This window comes from Gymnogyps californianus, chromosome 12 (assembly GCF_018139145.2).
Source record: "Gymnogyps californianus isolate 813 chromosome 12, ASM1813914v2, whole genome shotgun sequence".
In the NCBI taxonomy this organism is placed as follows: Eukaryota; Metazoa; Chordata; class Aves; order Accipitriformes; family Cathartidae; genus Gymnogyps; species Gymnogyps californianus.
Genome location: NC_059482.1, coordinates 20474869 through 20495263, shown reverse-complemented (window position 1 = coordinate 20495263; position 20395 = coordinate 20474869). Strand labels below are relative to the sequence as shown.

General features: G+C 38.6%; 2 protein-coding genes across 5 annotated transcripts in view; one reads left to right on the top strand and one right to left on the bottom strand.

Moving 5' to 3' along the window:
* The window catches only part of SLC7A6 (solute carrier family 7 member 6), a 31450-nt gene extending 18168 nt beyond the window's left edge, over positions 1-13282 (top strand). Inside the window, exons 5-10 of one of the 2 annotated variants that reach the window (XM_050903830.1) lie at positions 8175-8278; positions 9343-9439; positions 9692-9841; positions 10563-10746; positions 12193-12265; positions 13249-13282. In XM_050903830.1, the coding sequence (XP_050759787.1) occupies positions 8175-8278; positions 9343-9439; positions 9692-9841; positions 10563-10746; positions 12193-12265; positions 13249-13282 (642 nt within the window). Of the gene's footprint in view, positions 1-8174; positions 8279-9342; positions 9440-9691; positions 9842-10562; positions 10747-12192; positions 13029-13248 lie in introns of those variants that run through there. The other variant, XM_050903831.1, reaches the window with a different exon arrangement.
* A 977-nt stretch (positions 13283-14259) lies between these two features.
* On the bottom strand, positions 14260-20324 carry SLC7A6OS (solute carrier family 7 member 6 opposite strand). Of its 3 annotated transcripts, XR_007767158.1 has the most exons (6): positions 20166-20324; positions 18840-19217; positions 16746-16946; positions 15732-15861; positions 14584-15261; positions 14260-14545 (listed from the first exon to the last, which is right to left on the bottom strand). XR_007767158.1 is itself a non-coding variant. In XM_050904005.1 (5 exons), the coding sequence occupies exons 1-5, from the start codon at positions 20322-20324 to the stop codon at positions 15140-15142; spliced, it is 990 nt and encodes a 329-aa protein (XP_050759962.1). In that variant the 3' UTR covers positions 14260-15139. The 3 variants fall into 3 exon arrangements, 2 of the variants coding, with proteins under 2 accessions (XP_050759962.1, XP_050759963.1); XM_050904005.1 differs by having other exon boundaries at positions 14260-15261; XM_050904006.1 differs by having other exon boundaries at positions 14260-15261; positions 16746-16943.
* Between the last annotated feature and the right edge of the window lie 71 nt (positions 20325-20395).

Below are 20395 nucleotides of genomic sequence, written 5' to 3'. Positions count from 1 at the left end.
GGACGCTCCCTTTAGCTCCGATGCTAAGCAATGTGAACCAAAAAGCAGTAAGTGGCAATAATTGGGAGAGTTGCTTCAAAAGTGCACTTGCGGTCCAAATTAAAACACTCATAATGCATCCATAGTTTTCCAGTGAATAGGGAAAAAAAAAGAGCTAATGACTGTAATGGTCTGTATTTGAAAACCCTCCTATAATGCAGAAATGTAAAAATCTTCATGGTGAAATTTCTCTGGGTCGTGGAAGAGAATTTTATCCCCAGTGGAATCTTTAAGAAGACTTAGGGCATTGTGGTCAGTGGATGAATGAAAAGGAGATGAGAATTAAGCCATTCAAAAAACTAATCTGATGAAAATGAGCCACTTTGATCTGCTCACGTATTCTACATGTGATACATGACACAGATTGCTGTAGTTTCCTTATTGCACTCTATGTAGTTGTAGGGTGAAAATTACAATAATGATTTTTTAAAGAAACATGGTAGTGATATTGCTGCATTTTAGAGTCTCTTGTGTCGTAAAGCAGCAGTTAAATTTAATCTTTCCTTGTTGCTATTTTGGGAAGGAATGGAGTAGCTTTCTCCTATTCATTTCAGTCAAGAGGCTTTGAGCTGGAAAGGAGGGGGAAAGCTATTTCCAGTTTCTAAATTAAGTAAAAGAAATACTAGTAATAGTGTATCTTTGCTCATGACCTCGCATACTGTTTTTCTTGGTGGCTGGGAGGTGAAAGAAGTCTTACTAAGGGATGATATGGAACAAAACAATAAAATGTCCTTCTTTTACTTCAGTATTAGCTTCATTGTGGTATAGTCCCAGTGTCAGGGCTAAGAAACTCCTTTTTTTAAGCTCTCTTTTGTTGAAGAAATTTAAGTGATACAGCAACAGCTAGCTTAGAAGTTCTGCAAATGCTCCTCAGACAGTTGCTGATCATGTAAAAATCACTTCCTTTTTCGAAGATTCCCATCAGAGTTTCATAGTTGACTCCTGTTTTACCTCCTTATGCAAACCATCACAACCCTTACTGTTAAGTTTTATGCACATGAAGCAGTTACTCTGTAGCACAAACACACTTAAATAAATAAAAGCAGAAATTTTATCTCACCTTCCCCTGTCACTGAACAACTATTTTTTTGCATCTGAGAGCGCCATTGTATTTTTGTTTGTGAAGAGGGCAGCTGGCTCCACAAGCACTTTTTGAGCTGCTTCATTTTCTAACAGGAAAGAACATACTGGCTGCCAGTGCATAGCTTCTTACCTGCTTTCTGTGTTTGGTCATGTCTGGGGTTTTTTGGTTTAGTTCATACAATAGGTGATATTTGGCAGCTTACTTCTTTTACTTGGAAAAGCTAAAAATGAATCCTAGTTGAAGCAAACAGTTGGTTGTCCTGCATAGCTGGTTGTTATCTTTCTTGGAGCTGTACAGCTTTGTTGGTAGATTGGGGATAAAGATGACAACTTCAGTTGCATCTTTGAATACCATCTTGCGAGTCCAGCATTGATCAATCCAATTTACCCTGGTGTACTCATATTCTAGAGCAGACTTGCTTTGCTTCAACATGCCCTCTCCTTCAATGAACCAGGAGCGTGGGAGGCTGTGTGTTTTAGCTATTTTATTCTTCTTTGGTGTATGGTTTAACAAATGATGAGTCTCTTTCTTCTAACTGAATTGACCCAGAAATTTTTAAGTTACTCGTAGACTCTTTGGGTATTACTTCTCTTCCTTCATTTGGCCAGTCACTGGCTTCTTTTCTGAAGAGGAAAATCTGCTTGTCTTCGGCTGCCAGTGTCATGTCCCCCTTCTTTGCTTGCACTGGCACCTCCCAGTAAGGTTCCTTTGGATGAAATGCACATTCTGTACCTTGTAAGGGAAGAACTCTTCATTAGGGACAGGCAGTTCCTTTTAGAAGAGAGCTGTTTAGTAAGTCATTTGACTTCTTTCTTGGAGCTAGCCGTAATTCACTACCAATGCAGTACTCCTGTTGCCAGTTAACGTAGAAGTTCTCTGGCTTTGGAGGCCAAGCTGAAAAGCTGCGCCAGAACTTGTAAGAGTGCTGCATGGTATTTTCAATATGAGAAAGGTAAGAGACTTTGGAAAACATTGAACCCTTATTCTACAGCTAGCTATTAAAAATGCTAAGAACAGGATAAACACCTGAGAAGATTTAGATCAAGTATCTTCAGCACCTCCATGAAGACATAAACAAAACTGTTTTACTGTTGGAGGTGGCATCTGTAATCTTAATGTGGGCCATGCAGAAGAGACATGTTACATGCAGTAGACATGCAGTATATTAATGTCATAGAGTAGTGCTGGTTTCTCTTACCATAAGATTGTATTGAGTGACCTAAAGATGAAGAGAGAATTTCATGCTGGACCTTGCACTGCACTGGTACCTTTTTCTCCAAGAAAAGGTGTTGCCAATAATACAAGGAGAGAATTATGTCTGTCTGAGTAGAATCAATCAACAGAATGATGGTTGAAACAAGAATTACAGGAAACTTGAACATTTAAATTGCTTGCTTTTGCATCTTTACAATTTTCTGGCTCTGTTTTCAGTTGATGTGCACTCTCTTTCCTTTCTTTAGGTGACGTTAAATCTAATTTGGTCAAACTGAACAGATGTCATACAGTATCTTGACAAATGTAATCTATGGCAGTGGAAGAAAACTTCATGTACTCAGTGGCTTTTTTGCATGTGCAGCTTCCTTATTGTCATAAATCAGAGTTTCTTTGTTTCCTTTAGGAAGTAGCTCCTTAAAGGGCTGAGAAGCTAAAAATTGAGAAAACAGACTGTAGTTCTGACTGCCAAATCTTCCTGTAATGTGGGAATGTATTTGTACTCTGCCTCAAGGGAAAAGTCAAAGCAGAATTAATTGCACTTCCAAGATACTAGTCAGATTGCTCATATATATTAATCTCCTTACTGCTCTATATGACTTTCAGGATAAGAATGTTATAGAACTGAGCCTGGAAAAGCTCGCATGTGCGATAGGATCTTGAAATGAGCTACATAAAGAGGCTCTGTAGATGCCTTTTAAGCCTTCCTAATAGAAACACCTCATAATCTTTGGGTATAGTTTTGTATAAGTTTCTTATTCATGTTAGACTACATTCTCTTTGCATTTATCCATCTGATCAATACTGTTTAGTGCTTTGCCAGCCTAGCATGTGCTCACAGCTCCATATGCTCTCAGTGTAGTCTGACATTTTTTGTGTGCCTCTTAAGTGTACTTTGTGTGCAGCTAAGTGTGATGAAACGGTTCTCATCTTGTGAGTCATAACATAAATGTGGGTCTTTCTAATCATCTGTGTGCCTGAATTACTGGGTGTGAGGCAGTTCCTGTGTTATTTTGTTGTGGCAGCTCTTTATGCGGGGCAATTCCCGCTGCTTTTAGTTCAACCTGTTTGTATAGAACTGTTGTTTGGACCTTTAAAAGGACAAAAAAGTGTTCTTGCAAACCATTCACAAGTTACCAGCTGATGATCATGAGATCAAACTAATCCAAGATAAAAATAAAATGTAGTTAAATCAGTCTTTCATGTCTTGAAACAAAGCTGTAATTCAGTTTTTGACCATTCTTCTGGGAGTAATGTAACATTTTAGTCATGACAAAATAAGGGCAGTTCAGCTGAGAAGTGCATGGCTGGAAGCTTCTTCCTTCATTATAATTCCCTGTTGATGGTTTGGGAAAAAAAAATCAGAACTAAGGGGAACAATTCCAGGTGCATGTCTTTCTACATTGTGCGTGTATATATGTATATCTTACATGTCCAATGGATGGGAGGGCATAAAAGGACTTTATCTGTAATTGCAAGTGCTGTATCAGCCACTGAATTCTCTTACTGTTTCCTAGCTGTTAGAAGCAGTTATAGTTCAAGTCTGGACTACAGGACTTGTCAGACTATAGCAGAGATGACAATTTAATCTCTTAATCCTTCTTGCTCTTTAGACTTTCTCAGAAGAAACCTGAGAAGAAGTCCATCCCCATAGTGGTGGCTTTCTCCTGTTATGGTGGACTAAATGCTTCTGCTATAGCTGCCTCCAGGTAGGCTCCTCTGTCATCCTCCGCATACCTTTGCGAATGCTCCATTCTTTCCCCTGTTGCCAGTGCATTTGTTTTTATAAATGCACTTCACTACTCCCAGAAGTAGTGGTAGTTAAAGTGGAATTGGTCAGGTGCTCAGTTCAGAGCCCAGGTCTAGCTCATTTGTGGAGGATCCATGATTGTACAATCACGGTTTTAGCAGAAAGCAGCCACTAACTCTTCCCCCTCTCTTTTTTTTTTTCCTCTTGGTACAGTGCACGTGGTGTATGTGCTTGATAATTGAATGCTTTTTGTACTTTTCTCTGCCCTTCTTTCGTATGCAAAATAACCCTCTGACATATGCACACAGTTGAATGCTTATTGTGGCCACTTTTACTTACACTTCAGTAACACTTTCTGCAAGAAACACTGTAGAGATCTTTGGTTTTGTCATTGTTCACAAGAGAGTCTAGCTCAGCTTTGGAGAAGACATTTCTTGGCATCTGTTAAAATGGGAGTGTTCAAGGATTTATAAATGTGTACTCTGAAGTATAAAAGTGTGTTTATTGTCTGAGTAGTAATACATGAACTTGGCTGATTTTATGTTAGAAATGAGGGTGAAACCCTGTCAGAAAACACCTGCATAAAGGCAGGTGGATCTATACTTGTCTTGTTAAGCTAATTAATATCACTAGAAGGTTTAGCCAAACTTCAGGTACCTTTCAACTTTGTTTTGCTGAAAGATCATTTTGCAGGCAGATCTACTTGGCAAACCAAGCTGAACTTTTTAGATCATTCTCAATTAAAATACTCTTTTGCATTACCTCACTTAGGGAAAAGTTAAACTCTTGAAGTTAATGCTCCACCCTTTGCTCTCTCAGGAATCCCAACTACAACATTAGGAAGTACATTGGAAATGGCAGTGTTTGGTAAAGGCTGTCACTAGGGTATTCTGTCTTTTGAAGAGTCTGACTCATACAGATCTAGAGAAATTAATTATTTAGACTTTGAGCTGGATCAACAGTTGTTATACATCATATAGCTTGCATCCAGAATACATTGAATCTATAACGTCTTGATCTGTATATAATTTGTGGCAGTGATACCATACCTTTGCCTTAACTCTTTGTGGTTTTTACTGCTCATATGAGTGATTGCTGTTTTCCAGGATGTGTGAAACAACATTAGCATATCTTAGAAAGATTAGATATACATTATAGGATGGAAATGGCCTTTGAGTTAGTCCCACATCTGGCATTCCACACTGGCCCATTACTAGACGTTTCAAAAGGAAATGGGAAATGCTTGCAAAGAACAAACGCAAACCTGCTTTCTGGGGGAAAATATTTCTGCAAATGACATATTAGCTAATTTGCATCCTGCAGCATAAGATTACATTCATATGTTTTCTCTCTCTTGTTTAACTTTAGCTGTTAATATTACTTATCTAAATGCTTATCCTTTAGGCAACCTTACTAAACATCTTAATTCTCTAACATCTTGTTGAGTGAGTTCTGTATCTTAGCTTTGTATATTTAAAAAAGAAATACTCTAGCAGTTTTAAGTTTGGTGTCTAGTAATTTCACTTGCTGTTTGGCCTCGGAAATCAGCAGTCCAGGTTTAAATCATCCTTTAAAATATTACAACAATTGCCTATTAGAATTTTCATCTTGTCCTCATTCTTACTTGTTCTGGAGAAGTTGTCTTAATTCATTCACTGGATCATTATGAATTACATTCTGCTTTGGGAAACCAGGTTTCTCAGAGCTGCATTTAGATCCTATAAGGATCTGAGAGAAGCACTATGGGTTCTAGTAATTAATTATTCTTGAGCAGCAGAAATCTTTTATATACAATAATGTAAATTATTAGTTGCTTGTTCAGTTTCAATTGACTGAAAATGAGTAATCCATGGTATACAGAACACATTCCTTATGGCATGGTCTTTTGCTAAATTGATGTTCTGATTTCAGCATGAAATAGAATTCATACATGGGTTAGTTCTTTTCTCGTGTTAATTTTTATAATTTCTGTGGGAATCTGTCTGTGTGCATTTTTCCACCCCTGTGTTGAAGCTCCATTTTGAGGGAAGCTATGCTAATACGTATAAACTAAAAGAGCTCAGGAAGAGAGGTGCTTTAGTAAAAATCAGGATGACTAACACAGTTGATGCATTGACTTTGAACCTTTTGGCAAGGTTCCCATTGAAGTGATTATATGCTTTTGCATTGTCCTTCAGCAGCAGGAAATCCTATCTGCCTTTGCTGAGGCTCAACTAAATTACGCAAAAGGATGAAATAAATTTTGCTTTTTAGTATAGATGATGGTATACCGCTAAGCAGAGTTGGATTCTGAACCTTAACCTGGATAACATGCTGAACAAAGCACTTCTTCCTATTCTTTGTCTGGGTTGACACTTTAACCGGCCAGGCTTTGTTTTATGTCAGTAAATTTTTCTGCATTTTATGGTTTAAAGATTGACGTTATACGCAGGGGTTTGCCTCATGAAAACCAATCACTCATTTAACAGGAAAAAATCTATATTAAGTCATTTAGGCTTTTTTGACCTAGAAGAACATTCAGAAGACAGATCATAACGCACTGCTCTTGATGATCTTGTTCCTGAGTAATTAACTCAAAATTTGACCACTGTTAAATCCAGATAACTTTAAATGCTACAAACAAAGGCCAGTTCTGAATGTTAATCCACTTTGACTGAACTCCTTAGCTCATAGATGTTATGATGGAGACCAGTAGTTTAAAGGGGAGGTCAAGGGGGAGGTGTTTCAACATACTAAAATATTAAAAACTGAAGAAAATTTTTGTAATAGGAAAGACAGACCTGCAGAAAGCTGAACTAGTATATATGCTTTTTATGTGTGAGGGTCTTGAAATTGATAAAGCAAGCGAGAGCTAAGAAAGTGATTTAGAGAAAGGTTCATAAAAAGGTCTAGATTACTGCTACCTGCTGAGGTGTAAAATGTTCTAATACCCACAAAATCTTTGGGGTTTGTTTGAATACCACTTATACATAAGTATGTACCTTTCTGTTTCTATAAATAGTGATTTCATGCTGTCTAATGTAGACATGATCCTTTCCCTACCATGACTGTTAGTTTGCTTCTGTAAAAGAAATCATGGAAGTAATTTAGCTATCAGTAGGTAGAATTGGGGATAGGAACGCTTCCATCCACGTCCTCTGAACACAGCATGAGCAGATTTCTGCTTAACTCCAAACATGCTAATGTTCAGACATGTACAATGCTCAGACCGAGATGGGATTTAGAATAGCCATCAGTCTTCACGTATTAAATTTCTTGGTTTTTCAAACATTTTGTCTGATATTCTAAGTCTCTCTCCCTTTTTTCTCCATCCAGGAGGCTGAACAGAATTGACCAGGACAGTATCTTGCAAATTATTACCCATTTTCATTATAGGTCCCAGATCACTGGCAATCGATGACTCTTACCACTTGCTGTGAAACTTTGATGCTCCTGGCTTCTTGGTTTCAGAGCTCTATCATGGAAAGTGACCACAGTTGGCATGGAGTATTGTCTAGCAACATTAACAAATGACTGCTAATGAGATACTTGCTCTGTCATTTGCCATGTTGTGAGAGTAGAGCCCAGAGGCCCTGCTGGTGGAGCTAAAGGAAAAGAAGATGTTGCTTAGGAAATTGAAAAAGAAGGAAAATAAAATAGATTCCTAGAATAGTGTCTATAAACAGCAGGTGTGATGGTGGCTATGTTTATCATCTGCAATATGGCACTTCCCTTTTTGGATATGTAATAATATTTTTGTCCTTTATTCTCTGTAGTCACTACATTACACTTGAGTTTTGTAGTTCAGTTAGATAATAAAATATATTGGGATTGGTGAGAAAATTCTAAAAACATTTTGTTTTCCTTTGTGAGCATTATTTTTGTGAGCAGAAAATGTGAGTTCAGGTGCTTGGCTAAAGAAGTTTATGCTTATTTAGAATCCATAAATAAATAAAAAAGCTGTGTGCTGCTTTGTGCTGCATTATGGATTGTCCTTACTATATTACTATTTTTCCATACAAACTTATTACTAAAGCTTTGATGTCATTGTTTTACGTATGCTTTGTTGCAGATATTTTCATGTTTCCTTTTTCTTTTCCCTTTCATCAGACATTTGCTGACCAGGTATTTGGTATCTTCAGCTGGACAATTCCCATTGCTGTAGCCTTTTCTTGTTTTGGTGGACTTAATGCTTCAATTCTAGCATCATCAAGGTAGTGCATATCTCTTTCTGTTTGACAAATGTTCATAAGTATTTTTACATGTTACTGTTATGCTCATCTATTATGAGAGTGGCAAAAATACTTTTGCAACCGAACCTATAATAAATAGCCACAATAAAATAACAGACCTAAATAAACCTCTGTGTGCGTGTACATACACCCTTAACGCTGCCTTACTTCCCCAAAGTGTTCCTAGCTGTATGCAGAGTACAATTAAAGATCAGATGAATGTAGTCTGTGTGGCGAGTCCACAGGCCGCCTGATTATTTGGATTGAGTTATCTTCCATTTTCCTTGATACAATAATTCTAGTAAGTTCTTGTTTTCAAATGTATTTACTTAAAACTTACTGACTGTTTAAAATCAGTATCTTTAAGGTTTTTTTCCAAGTAAAAAGTTTTAAGAGTTGCTACTGCTATTAAGCTGCAGTCAAAAAGCTTAGGATACAGTATAGAAGCTTTCCTCTGAGCACTGATTATGGATGTGACTAATGAAAATTTTAAATAGATTTATTCAGGCATTTTAAGATCCTTCCTGTCCATTGAATGTATGTGCAGTGCCTCTGTACTGAGAACAAATATGAACATGATCTGGTGAAGCAGTCAATATAGAGCAATTTGCAGTTGATAATAAAATTATGTGTGTTTGTTTTTTGAGCATGTGCTTGAGTGACCTCTTTTTAGAGACCTCGCAATCTCTTCTGGTTGGCATTGAAAACTATTCTGCTATAAGCTGCAATGTTTTCACTGCTAGCTTTTAGAATTTTTTAAAACAATAGAAATTTATTTCAGTTACTGTAGATGTTTTCTATTTTACCTGTAGGGTTGTTTTTTAAAAATGGGTGTTAACAGCATGTTTCTAAAAGCATATGTATCCTTTAATGATTGTTGTACAGTACATTTTTACAATAAGGGTTGAATCCATGTTCCAGTTTAAAGGATGGAAATTCAGTGGTGTAAATACTTGTTTTGACTGGTATCGTTCTTTGATTTTCTGTAATACATTCTCTCTCACCTGTGGCCTCAACATCTGTTTTCTGACTATTTTTTTTTTCAGGCTATTTTTTGTAGGATCTCGAGAAGGTCACCTTCCTGATCTGTTGTCTATGATCCACATAGGGAGGTTCACACCTGTGCCAGCACTGCTCTTCAATGTAAGTTATTATTGCTTTTCTTTTCAGCTGTTCAGATGTGACTATATGAATTATTTAAAGGAAAACTTTAACAAATCACAAGAGAGAACTTCAGATTTACTGTCATTGAGGTGATTTCTGAGAGAGTGATTTTTGAGGCATAAAACCATGCCAAACACCAAGGAGTATAAGGTGTTACTTTAAGGCAAAAAGCAGCATAAACAATAAGATTCAAATTTCTGTTGTTCATTTCACTCTGTTCTTTTCTGGCAGTGTGCTATGACCCTTATTTACCTGGCTGTGGAAGATGTCTTCAAGCTTATTAATTACTTCAGTTTCAGTTACTGGTTTTTTGTTGGTCTGTCTATTGCCGGGCAATTATATCTACGATGGAAGGAACCAGATCGACCCAGGCCTCTTAAGGTAATATTTACTTATTACAGAATTGTTTAAAATCCCTGTCTTCCACATAATGTAGAAGTACCGTCTAAAACCTGGACCGTACATGTGATGTCTAAAGGTTACAAATTGATCAGGACATAAAACATGGCTTCCATTTTATATTGTACCACGAAAGCTAGCTTGTCTGCTAGATAAGTGGTTGTTGCAATAGTATACTCTTTTATTGTACGTTAGTTCAATCAGTATCCCTTCTCTCTGTCAACTGGAGAATGTCTCAATAGGCTACCATAGTAGTTAGCCTTTTTTCTTAGATTAGAAATCTCTAATTAGGAATGCTTAAGTTAATTAATTCTGTCAGTGTGGACCACATTTAGCTCTGGTGTTTCGGTTCAATATCTGATCCTCTTATCACCTTCTCATACTTGTTGATACTCTACACGAAAAAGTCATTCTTGTTTCCTGAGTTTTATTGGATTTGTCTAAAAACACTTCATGATGCTATACCGTTTCTTTCAACACAGCAGAGTTACCATACTTGATTACTTTTGCAATTTTTAGCAGCAGTTCTGTTCAAGAGTAATTCTACAATTTGCTTATGGTTCCAAATAGCCAGATATATAAGAGGAAGAGCAGATAATTTCACCAAGTGGGGTTGAGAGGGAAAAGTCTGTAACTCTCACCAAAATGTAACTGTAGACAACGAATATTTCAATAACATTCTGTTCTGTTTTTCTGTCTCCAGCTGAGTGTGGCTTTCCCAGTAATATTCTGTATATGCACAGTATTTCTGGTCGTAGTGCCCCTCTATAGCGACACTGTAAATTCATTGATTGGAATTGCCATTGCTTTATCTGGAATTCCAGTCTTTTTCTTGGGAGTCTATTTACCTGCATCAAGGAGACCTCAGTTTATCAACAAGATTTTAGGTAAGTTTCTTTGTAGATGGAGGTTTTGTTAGGAAAGAGGAAAATTAAATGAGTGAATCTCGGTTTGCTGATGAAAAGGGTTGTGCTCAGCTGACCCCAGCCAGTAGCTAAGTACCCACAGAGCTGCTCGCTCACCAGCAGCCCCCCAGCAGGATGAGGGAGAGAATAGGAAGAACAAAGGTGAGAAGACTTGTTGGTCAAAATAAAGACAGTTTAGTAAGTGAAGGAAAGGGGGGAAAAAAAACCTGCTGCTGCAAAGGCAATCCCTTACCACCTCCCACAAGCAGACTGATGCACAACCAGTCTCCAAGCAACAGCCACCTTGGATGACACCCTTCCACATGCACGCACTTCTTCCTCTACCTGTTTTTATTGCTGAGCATGACATTATATGGCATGAAATATCCCTTTGCCTAGTTTGGGTCAGCTGTTCTGGCCATCTCCTCTCCAAACTTCCTGCCCATCCCCATGCTGCTGGTTGCGGGGAGGGCACAGTGGGAGGGAAAAAAAAAGCCTTGATACTGTGCAAACACTGTTCAGCAATAGCCAAAACATCAACGTGTTACCAACCCTGTTTGAGCCAGAAACCCAAAACACAGCACCATATGAGCTGCTATGAAGAATGTTAACTGCATCCCAGCCAGACCCAGTAAAGGGGTATACTGATTTTATAGAAATGTTTTTACACCCAGATTTTATTTACTGTATATTTAAAAGACCATCCACTTTCTACAGGTTTTGTCCTCAGTTCTTATACATTTCTCTTTATCAAGCACGTGAAAAGTCTTTTTCTTAAGCAAGGTTGATGGCTGTAAAAGGGCTGGACATTCTTGGTAATGCAAGCTAACTGTCTTGCTTTACTGAATCAGTAGTTTGAAGATGGATAGATTTTATGTCAGTCACAGATGGAATTTTGCCTTCTATTGAATTGCTGCAGTAAAATTACACATTTTTCTCCAGCAGTGCACTGTTGTCATTGTTACTATGTGAGAAAACCACACTGAGGGATGTGGAAAGGAAGGTTTATAGCACAATCTTAGAATGCAACAGGATGTGGTGCTGCAGCTGCTAGTGAATATGTAAATACTCAGTAATCTTGTCACTTTCCTGTGTGCTATTTGTTTTATTTTTTTATTCTACCAATTTTACACTCTTAATTATAGAGAAAAAAGATTTTACTTCCGTTCTTGGCAGGGTGCCTAAGAAGAAAAACACCCTAGGATATCAACAGAACATTTTTAAACATTTTTATGTTTAAAATCTTTTTATCTGTTTAAAAAAATTGAGTGGAAGACACTTTTTGTATTAACTTTTATCATTTGTTTCCCTTAAGAGAAGTGAGGCAGCATTCTTGACAACTAACTTTTCATTAGTCAGATGCATGTTGTGTAATTAGAGTTGAGATAGGTGGCTATTCTTCTGATTTATCTCCAATTTCCTATGCAGGTGCAGTCACACGAAACATGCAGCTGCTCTGTTACTGTGTTTTAACAGAGGTAGACACAAATGAAGAAAAGAAGTTGGAAATCAAATCCAACTAAAATTTCAAAGCCATTACAAGAAACAGGACGGAGGATAAAGCAATTATGACAACAAAAGGGAAGAGATGGAACTGGAAAAAATGGGAAAACTGTTTCCAGTGGTCTTTCAGAAACACTGAAAATGTACTTACTTGCAGTTGGATTCCCACATAGATCGTGCCCTCGCGTCACCGTCCTGAACTGTGGCATATTTTCAGGGCATGTTTTCATTGGATAATGATTACCTACTCATTTCAGGCACACAAGCTATGCGTCAATACTGTTCCTTCTTCAGAATTGGTATTAAAATGGTAAGAGCTAATGGATCAAGTTAGATTTTTGCAGAACCAGGCGGTGAAGTAATGCATTTTTAAGTTAGACTGAAAACCACTTTGACTCAAAAGACCAAAAGTCATTTCCGGCTTAATTCTGGCGGATGTTTGCATGAAATGATTTGCTGTGCTATCTCAGTTCTTATCCCAGAAGACAACTGGTCACAACAAACTACCTGATTTGTCATTATTAGCAGAAAAATGAATAAAGTTGTGCTACATTATTTAAAGACTGAACCAACCTTTCTCCCTTGAAGATAAGTATTTTATTCCATACGCTATGTGGAAATGTGGTATCTGACTGTGGCAAGGATTTAATCAACAAAGCACCTTGCCACTAAAGATTTGATTAACATTTGATGATTCTTTCCTGTTAGCTTGTTAGTACTTGGTCAACTTCTGATAGGCGTTATGAAACTTGAAAATTAAAATGTTCAGTTTGAAGCTTGAAACATTTGTTTCTGAACTGTTTCAGGGAACACACATTAGCAGCGTTACCTCAGCAGTCAGAAAATTCCCTTTCTAAATTTCAGTGCTGTTCACTAGAAAATGACCATCCAAAAACTCACAGACCACTCTCTTTTTTTCTTCTATAGCAGAAGTAAAGTTCTGTGGCAGCAACTGTATCTTGAAAGCTAAGTAGCAGGGAGAGAAAATAGGAATAAAAACAGAAATAAAAAGTAGTATTGCAATACAGACTGATGCTAATTAGTAGTATTTATAATTCCAAAGCCGTAAGCCTGACATCAGGACACTTTGATAGTGAATTTTGGTGCAACAAAAGGTAACATGAAGCCAGCCTGTTTGGCTAGCAGAGCGAGATATACTTCAAGAACATAGCTGGAATTTTTATCTCAGTTCAGAATGTTTACCTCAGTTGACCTGAGTTTGTCCACATGTGCAGTTTTTTGTGTGTTTAAGTTGAACTAAATCTTGTAATCACAAGATTATGGCTGAAGCAGTGCACACTTCAAACGCTGCACCACATTTGCATCAGCCACTTGAATAATAGTGAGAATATTTGGATTCCTGCACTGACTCAAGGCTATCTGTCTTAAACAAAAAGCTACAGATAATGGCAAATGGTAGTAGATGGTAAAGACTAACATAAAATGGAGTCTTGGGCTACCTTTATGAAGCAGCATTGGGATTTAAGATAGCAAAATTCTAGCTGAGGAACTTTGTGCACAGTTGGCACGTAAACATGTAGAGTCTTTTCAGTATTCAATGAAAACTGGCATTTAGCTATTACAATACAGCTTTTTAATCTTGCATGATTAGAATGAATTCAGTATCATCTAAACGGAGACATCTGTCCAGTGGACAAGCATAGCCTTGAGAGGCTAGGGTTGTGACATAGGTTAACAGCCATATTAACCTTTCTGTGAAACCAAGGAAAAAAATACTTTGCCTCCTCTACCTTGACATCACCAGCCAGAACTAATTGACCTAAAGTCATTGCTGCAACCTACAGCTCATGAATGACATTGATCTAACATCCTATTAGCTATTTTTTAGACTCAAGTAGGAGAGTGCTGAAATACTTTGTGTGTCCAAACAGGTAAGATTAAATTGTTTTAAACATGTATGAATGCAGGTTAAAATGCTGACATGGCTTCAGCTGTACCAAATCCTATGATCTTTAAATTAGCAAAGAAAACTCAGTCAAAAATTCTTTATTTACAATTTAAATGCATATATATTGTTCTACTCCAATAGTAAAATTACTGGAGAGAGATCCAGCAATAAAATGGACAGGTCAAGGCATTTCAGATGCTCAAACACTTGTAAAGAAAGTAACTTGAAACTTAGGAACAAATACAGTAGAAAGCACTAGGACAGAGTGCCTTTTTCCAGGACTTCCACGTGCCATTACAGCGGACATGTTGATCTTCTTGTGAAACCTGACACACGAGTCATGACCAGAACGGCTGCTGCCAACAGTACCTCTATATATAATGTAGAGGTACTGTCGGTACAGGTACAAATTCTTGGGCATGTAGCTTTAAGGAAAAAAAAAAAAAAAATCCTTCAGAACCTCAGCATCACAGAATGGGCAGAAAAATCTATTTTACAGCATATAGTACCTTTTGCTTGGAATGAAAATTTGTATTGTCAAGTGGCCATATTCACACCCATCTGTTTAATATCTACCAGCTGAAGTTGGCTGCTCAGATAGTAACAGCTCAGATGATAGATAGTAAACGGTTTTAGCATTTACTGGAATCCCAATCTAGTATCTAATACTCAAGCCTAGTCAGTAAGCATTAAGGTGAACCATGCTAGTCACCAACAGTTTCAGAAGGCCAGACAGGCAAAAATTTAGCTTAAAGCTCATCCATGTGAAGATTGGTTTCCTACTGTCCCAATGAGCACAACTTTTACTGGAAAGTGGTTTTCCAGGGGTTTTTTCTTTGTTTGTTTGTTTGTTTGTAGTTCAACATTCTTATGAATAGCTATCAGCAGCTGTCTGGATTTTCAGTCCTACTGCAACAGTAGAATTTCATCTTCAGTAAGCATTTCGTCTTCAAAAAAGGGCTGTTAGTCAGAATCAAAATCCTGGATCTCATCATATCCAAATTCCTGTAGAACTTCCTGTCGGTATTTGTTCCACGTTCTTCTCCTGTAACATTGGTCCTCATCACTGAAGCTCTCTTCAGACTCTAAAGAAAGCATCAACACTTTTAGATTATCCCTTCTTTTTAGTTAAACAATCAGGTTAATCAGACTATTTTAAGCTTCTTGAGTAACTAACAAATACAAAGTCTGCACAACTACTATATTAGGTGAAGTTTGAATTGTGCTTGGAGTGCACTGGGATGGGGAGTTCAGAAAGCAGAGGCAGTGTTTCACCAGCACGTGGAACCAAGTAATCTATTCCTTCTCAAAACAAGCAATCCTTTGAAATTGCAGCAGCCTGAAATGGAGTTCTTAATTTTGACTTTGCAGAAACACTAAGATCCTTTGTAGTTCCAAGAAAGATGATCCTTCTCTAAGCAGATCTAACACATTATAAGAGCAGAACACTACCCCAGCAGTGCTCAGTTAGTTGCTTTTTTAGAGACAGCATGTAAAAAGGATGGGATTTATGTGTGCACAGCATGAAAGCAAACAGTATTTATGACAGGCATACCTTTTTCTCCATCACCATCTTCCTCAGGTAAGAATTCATCTTCATCAGGATAATCATTACGCCAGTTATTTTCATCATTTTCATCATCTTCATCTTCATATATTTCCCCTGGAACATGATCATCATCTACCTGCATGTCAACACAAAACATAACATTCACTATAAATACAGACACTCGGCATTAAGCGGTTTTTCATCCACCTATACACTACTATACAGATCATAAAGAGCCAAGAGATACTTATCTACTGCATGCATAAGTAATTCTGCAGTTGCACAAAGCACACTGCAGAAAAATTTGTGGTGTTAGGATATTCACCATAACATAGCAATCTGCTTTAGGTGAAAAATCAGTTAAGTCATGCATTTACATGTTCCACTTCAGCATTTAAATGCTAAGGTTAAAGTCTAAATTAATCCTACTCACTTCAGCAGTAGTGTAATAGATCAAGGAAAAGAAAAAGTAGCTTCAGGTTCCTGATACGCAAGTCTATTGATCACAGTATCTATACAATGATACACTAAAGCTTACATTTAACTTCCTAACTCCACAATCACTGAAGGACAATTCTATTACAAGAAAATATCTCATTAAGATTAAAGTCAAGACCTCAAATACTGAAAAAGTTGTGTGTGTCCCCTTGCTCCTTTTTTCACTTAACCGTATTTACAACTACATTTTAATCGCTGCCTCCGAATCACAAACAAGACGTGAATTACTTAAGTTTACATTTGTGTGCCAAAATTTATTTGGCAATTTGAAGCCAGACTAATTCTTCTGAGTACCTGAGCACTATCCCTTCAGTTTTCATTGTCATATCATAATTTGCTTGAATCTACAGTAACCTGCAGGAACACAGGACTGGCAGTTACAAAAAGCCTAACACAGAACTCACTGAGCATACGCGTAGTATCTCCAAGGATCTTTCTTGGCATGGCAACTTTTAGTAATAGGACTTTAAGCATGTTTATTTGTGACCTTTCTATTTAAGATCTGGTTTTGCACACCCTTACCAGTTCATATTCTTCTCTGTAGGGCTGTACAGAAAGGATATTTTGGATCCAACCAGGGGCTGATGTTTCCATATAGTAGATGTCATAAACATACTCATCTTCTTTCTCACAGTGTTCTTTTTTACCATCTTCAGAAACATTTAAACGCTCACGGATCATCTCTACGGCATTGCAAAGAATCACATCTGGATCAGCCTTCTGCTGAGAAAAAATAAAAAAATGTTTATTTCCACTGAAGTCATGCACACACAGTCTTAGTTACAGCCAACAGTCTTCTTTGTAGACAGTAGCCAACAGCTAGCTGAGGATGACATTCTGAAATCTTAGACTGAAATACTTTCCTGTTGGAATGCTGATATTTAGAACATTAGCAACCTAGAACAGAAAGACACCAAAGAATTTTCCAATTACCGTGGTACTGTGCAGCCATGCCTTGTTTCAGATAACAGGAGAAAACTTCTGGAACAAGTTCATTAGAAACTATTGAAGGGGATATGACTAATCCCGTAGAACTGTTCATCTGTTTCTGATGACACGTTGGTTGGAAAGACAAGTTTTAAGACAGCCTGTGCTTTGTAGAGCATTACACTTGCAACACTGCAGGAAAGATACGCATACAGTAGCATGGATAATATGCAAACAGACTACAGTATACAAAGTGTGCAGGAGAAACAATGAAAATGTGACAGATTAACAGGAAAAAGCTGACAGGCCCTACAGACAGGCTTTTTATTTCCCTTATTTCCTCACTTCAACATTAACACAGAAGAAATTTCTTCATGCTTTCTCCTTCCTAATAAATTACTTGCAATGTATTTGCTTTAGTAACCTGCACTTGAAGGTCTCACAGGCAGGTTTTTGCTGCCAATTTTTCTCTGCTAGACCTTTTCAGAACATCTTGTCCAATCCACAGTGGTGTCTCCTGAACTACTTAAGTAATTCTGAGGAACAGCTACAGACCAGCCTTTCATTCACTTCTAAATACTTACAGAATGAAAAAGAAAGCTTACTTCTTGCTTTCAACACTTACTGCTAGCTCTAAAAAAGAAGAAAATTCTGATGCTACCTCAGTTTTGTTTCTGTTTTTCTAATCAGCAGAGTGATAGATAACAGTTAACTAACAGATCTCAAATGTCTGTTTGAACTACTTGCTTAATAGAAAGCAAGAGTTCATACTAAAGTGGGATGGCAAAGCCCTGAAATAACCTGTAAGTAACACTGAAGGATGACAGCTGGTTGGGCTCTTCCTTACCAGGGTATCTTCTTTAACATTAAGCATTTAAGTTTTCCTCAGAGCTGTGATGGGCTGCATAAGTAAAACATCCACATGTACTTACATACACTGAAGGAACTACTAAAGAAAGCATGCACAGCCCTCTTTCTTACCTTCTTTTCCATATAGTTATGAGTCTCTAATACAAAATCTGCTTAACACTCTCTATGCAGGGCAACCCTACACAGAAGGCAGAGCTTCTTCATACTTAAAACCATGCTACATACTGAGCAGATATTCCTTGAACTGAAAACATGCTTAACTCATAATACCAATGAAAAGAGGATGCAGGGGCTTAAGCAGCCTGTCAAACACCTAGAGTTCTGCTAAAAACAACATACACAATAAAACCTTATATTGGAATTATGAGAAGGGGAGATTCAAAACTATCTTGTCCTTTAGTGAATCTTGCCTACAAGTGACATTCTTAGGCATCTGGGTAGAGGAGAAGACACTGAATTAGATTTTTTTTTCTTTTCTAGGTAGAGAGGAAGCTAATAAAAAAACCTCAGAGATCCACCTGACAGATGAACATGAGAATTTATACATCAGAACAGGGTACAGAAAAAACAGGGTGGTACAAGCCCTTCCTGTAGCAGCTAACTCCACACGGCCATCTTTCTCAACATTAGTGCACTTAAGGATCCTCATGAAAGCTACTCCCTGTACAATATTCCAACTTGCAAATATCTCGTTAAAGCTCCTATTAAATAGTGGAATACTTACAATGCAAAAAAACTTCCACAGCAGTCAGTTTGCCCACATGTACCAGTCAACAGGGATACCAAAGTACTTCAAGTACACTAAGTTCGTTTGCTGACCTGTGGGTTTGCAGCAGTGACACTGGAGTCTCCCACCACCTCCTCTTCTTGTACAATATCAAACAACTGGAATTTCCCACAGCAGTCTGAACTCTTATCAGCAGCACCACTCTCCTTTTGTGAAGCATCTTCTGTTGCTTCAGAGTCTGATCTGTCACCATCAATTGATGCCTCGCCATTTATGACAGGTGCAACTGTTTCAGTACAGTTGGGTCGATGGCTGGCTATCACACGGTAACGGTTTTCCTTCCTTTTCACTTGCTTGGAAGAACGGAGTTCCTGAATGATTCGCTGAGTGCTTCCTAAAGAGGGTCGCAGACTTTGAGCTGCTTTGTCTCGAGTGATCACTTCTTGAACGTATTTCTGAACTGGTTCATTCTGTGTAGAGAAAAAAAAAGGAGGAGGCATATGACGACACCATCAACATAGTAAGTCATACTCCTTCCTAGAAGTGATTAATTACTATTACTGGTGCTTCCTATTTGAGGACTGCAGTACCAATGTTCCTAACAACGTCCAAGTAACTTCTACTACTGATTTAAGCAACACAACTATCATCATAATATTATCTTGATATGGGGAAAAAAGTATAAGATATCTGTAAATTGTAAGACTGTTTCAATTTGATTTTTAAACAATATACTTTGTGGTACAGGATAACCCTCCAAACAAAAACACATGCCTTTGGAAGACTGTGATGGTCCTAAATTTAAGGCATAATATCCTTTACAGTCTCCTATAAAGACCAGTAACCAGGCAAGACCAGTTTTATTCAATATAAAAGGCTGTACAGTGGATGGAAATTGTTAGCCTTGTAGGGCTGAGCTTCAGCACCTCAAACAGCAGAAATTCAGGCTTCACTTACTCACTATTCTGTAGTCTATAGGTGAAGAACAGTCTGTAAGTATAGAAAAGTCAGTGTTGAACACAGCTTTTCATGGCGGTCACTCTGGGCTATGTTCCTTAACTAACAACCTTAACTAAGAGCCTGCTTTGCACGCAGGGATGCTGCTGCGCAACCGGCCGGTCAGACAGTAGGGACGGGAAGGCCGCCGTACCCTCGGTTATCCAGGACCGGACGGCATCTCGCATCGAGACGCTACTCTCCAGGCTACTAGCAAGAACTCCGCATCCACCAGCGATCCGGAAAGACCCGCGTGGGGCGGCACTGTACGCCCGGAGAGAGCTTGCTGCTTTCAAAAGCCCCTTCAGGAGCACAACGAAATGGCCCGGCTGCATCAAACCGCCCCCGCCCGCCTGAGGCGCGGCCTCGGCCTACACCGGCCCCGGCGCGCGGCAGCAGGAGCAGCGGCAGGTCCGCCGTACCTTGGAGGACACGGTCGCCACCAGCTTGAAGAGGCTCCTCTCCACCGGCTGGGCGCCGTCACACTCCGTGCGCAGCCGCTTGCAGGCGAGGAGCAGCGCCTCGGCCGGCTCCGTCCCGCCGCGCTTCCGCTTGACGCGCAGCACCGCCGCCCGCTCCATGGCGCCCGCGCGGCACGACGGGAAGGGGCGGGCACGGCCGGCGGCTCGTCCCCTCCGAGCCCGCCCCGCCG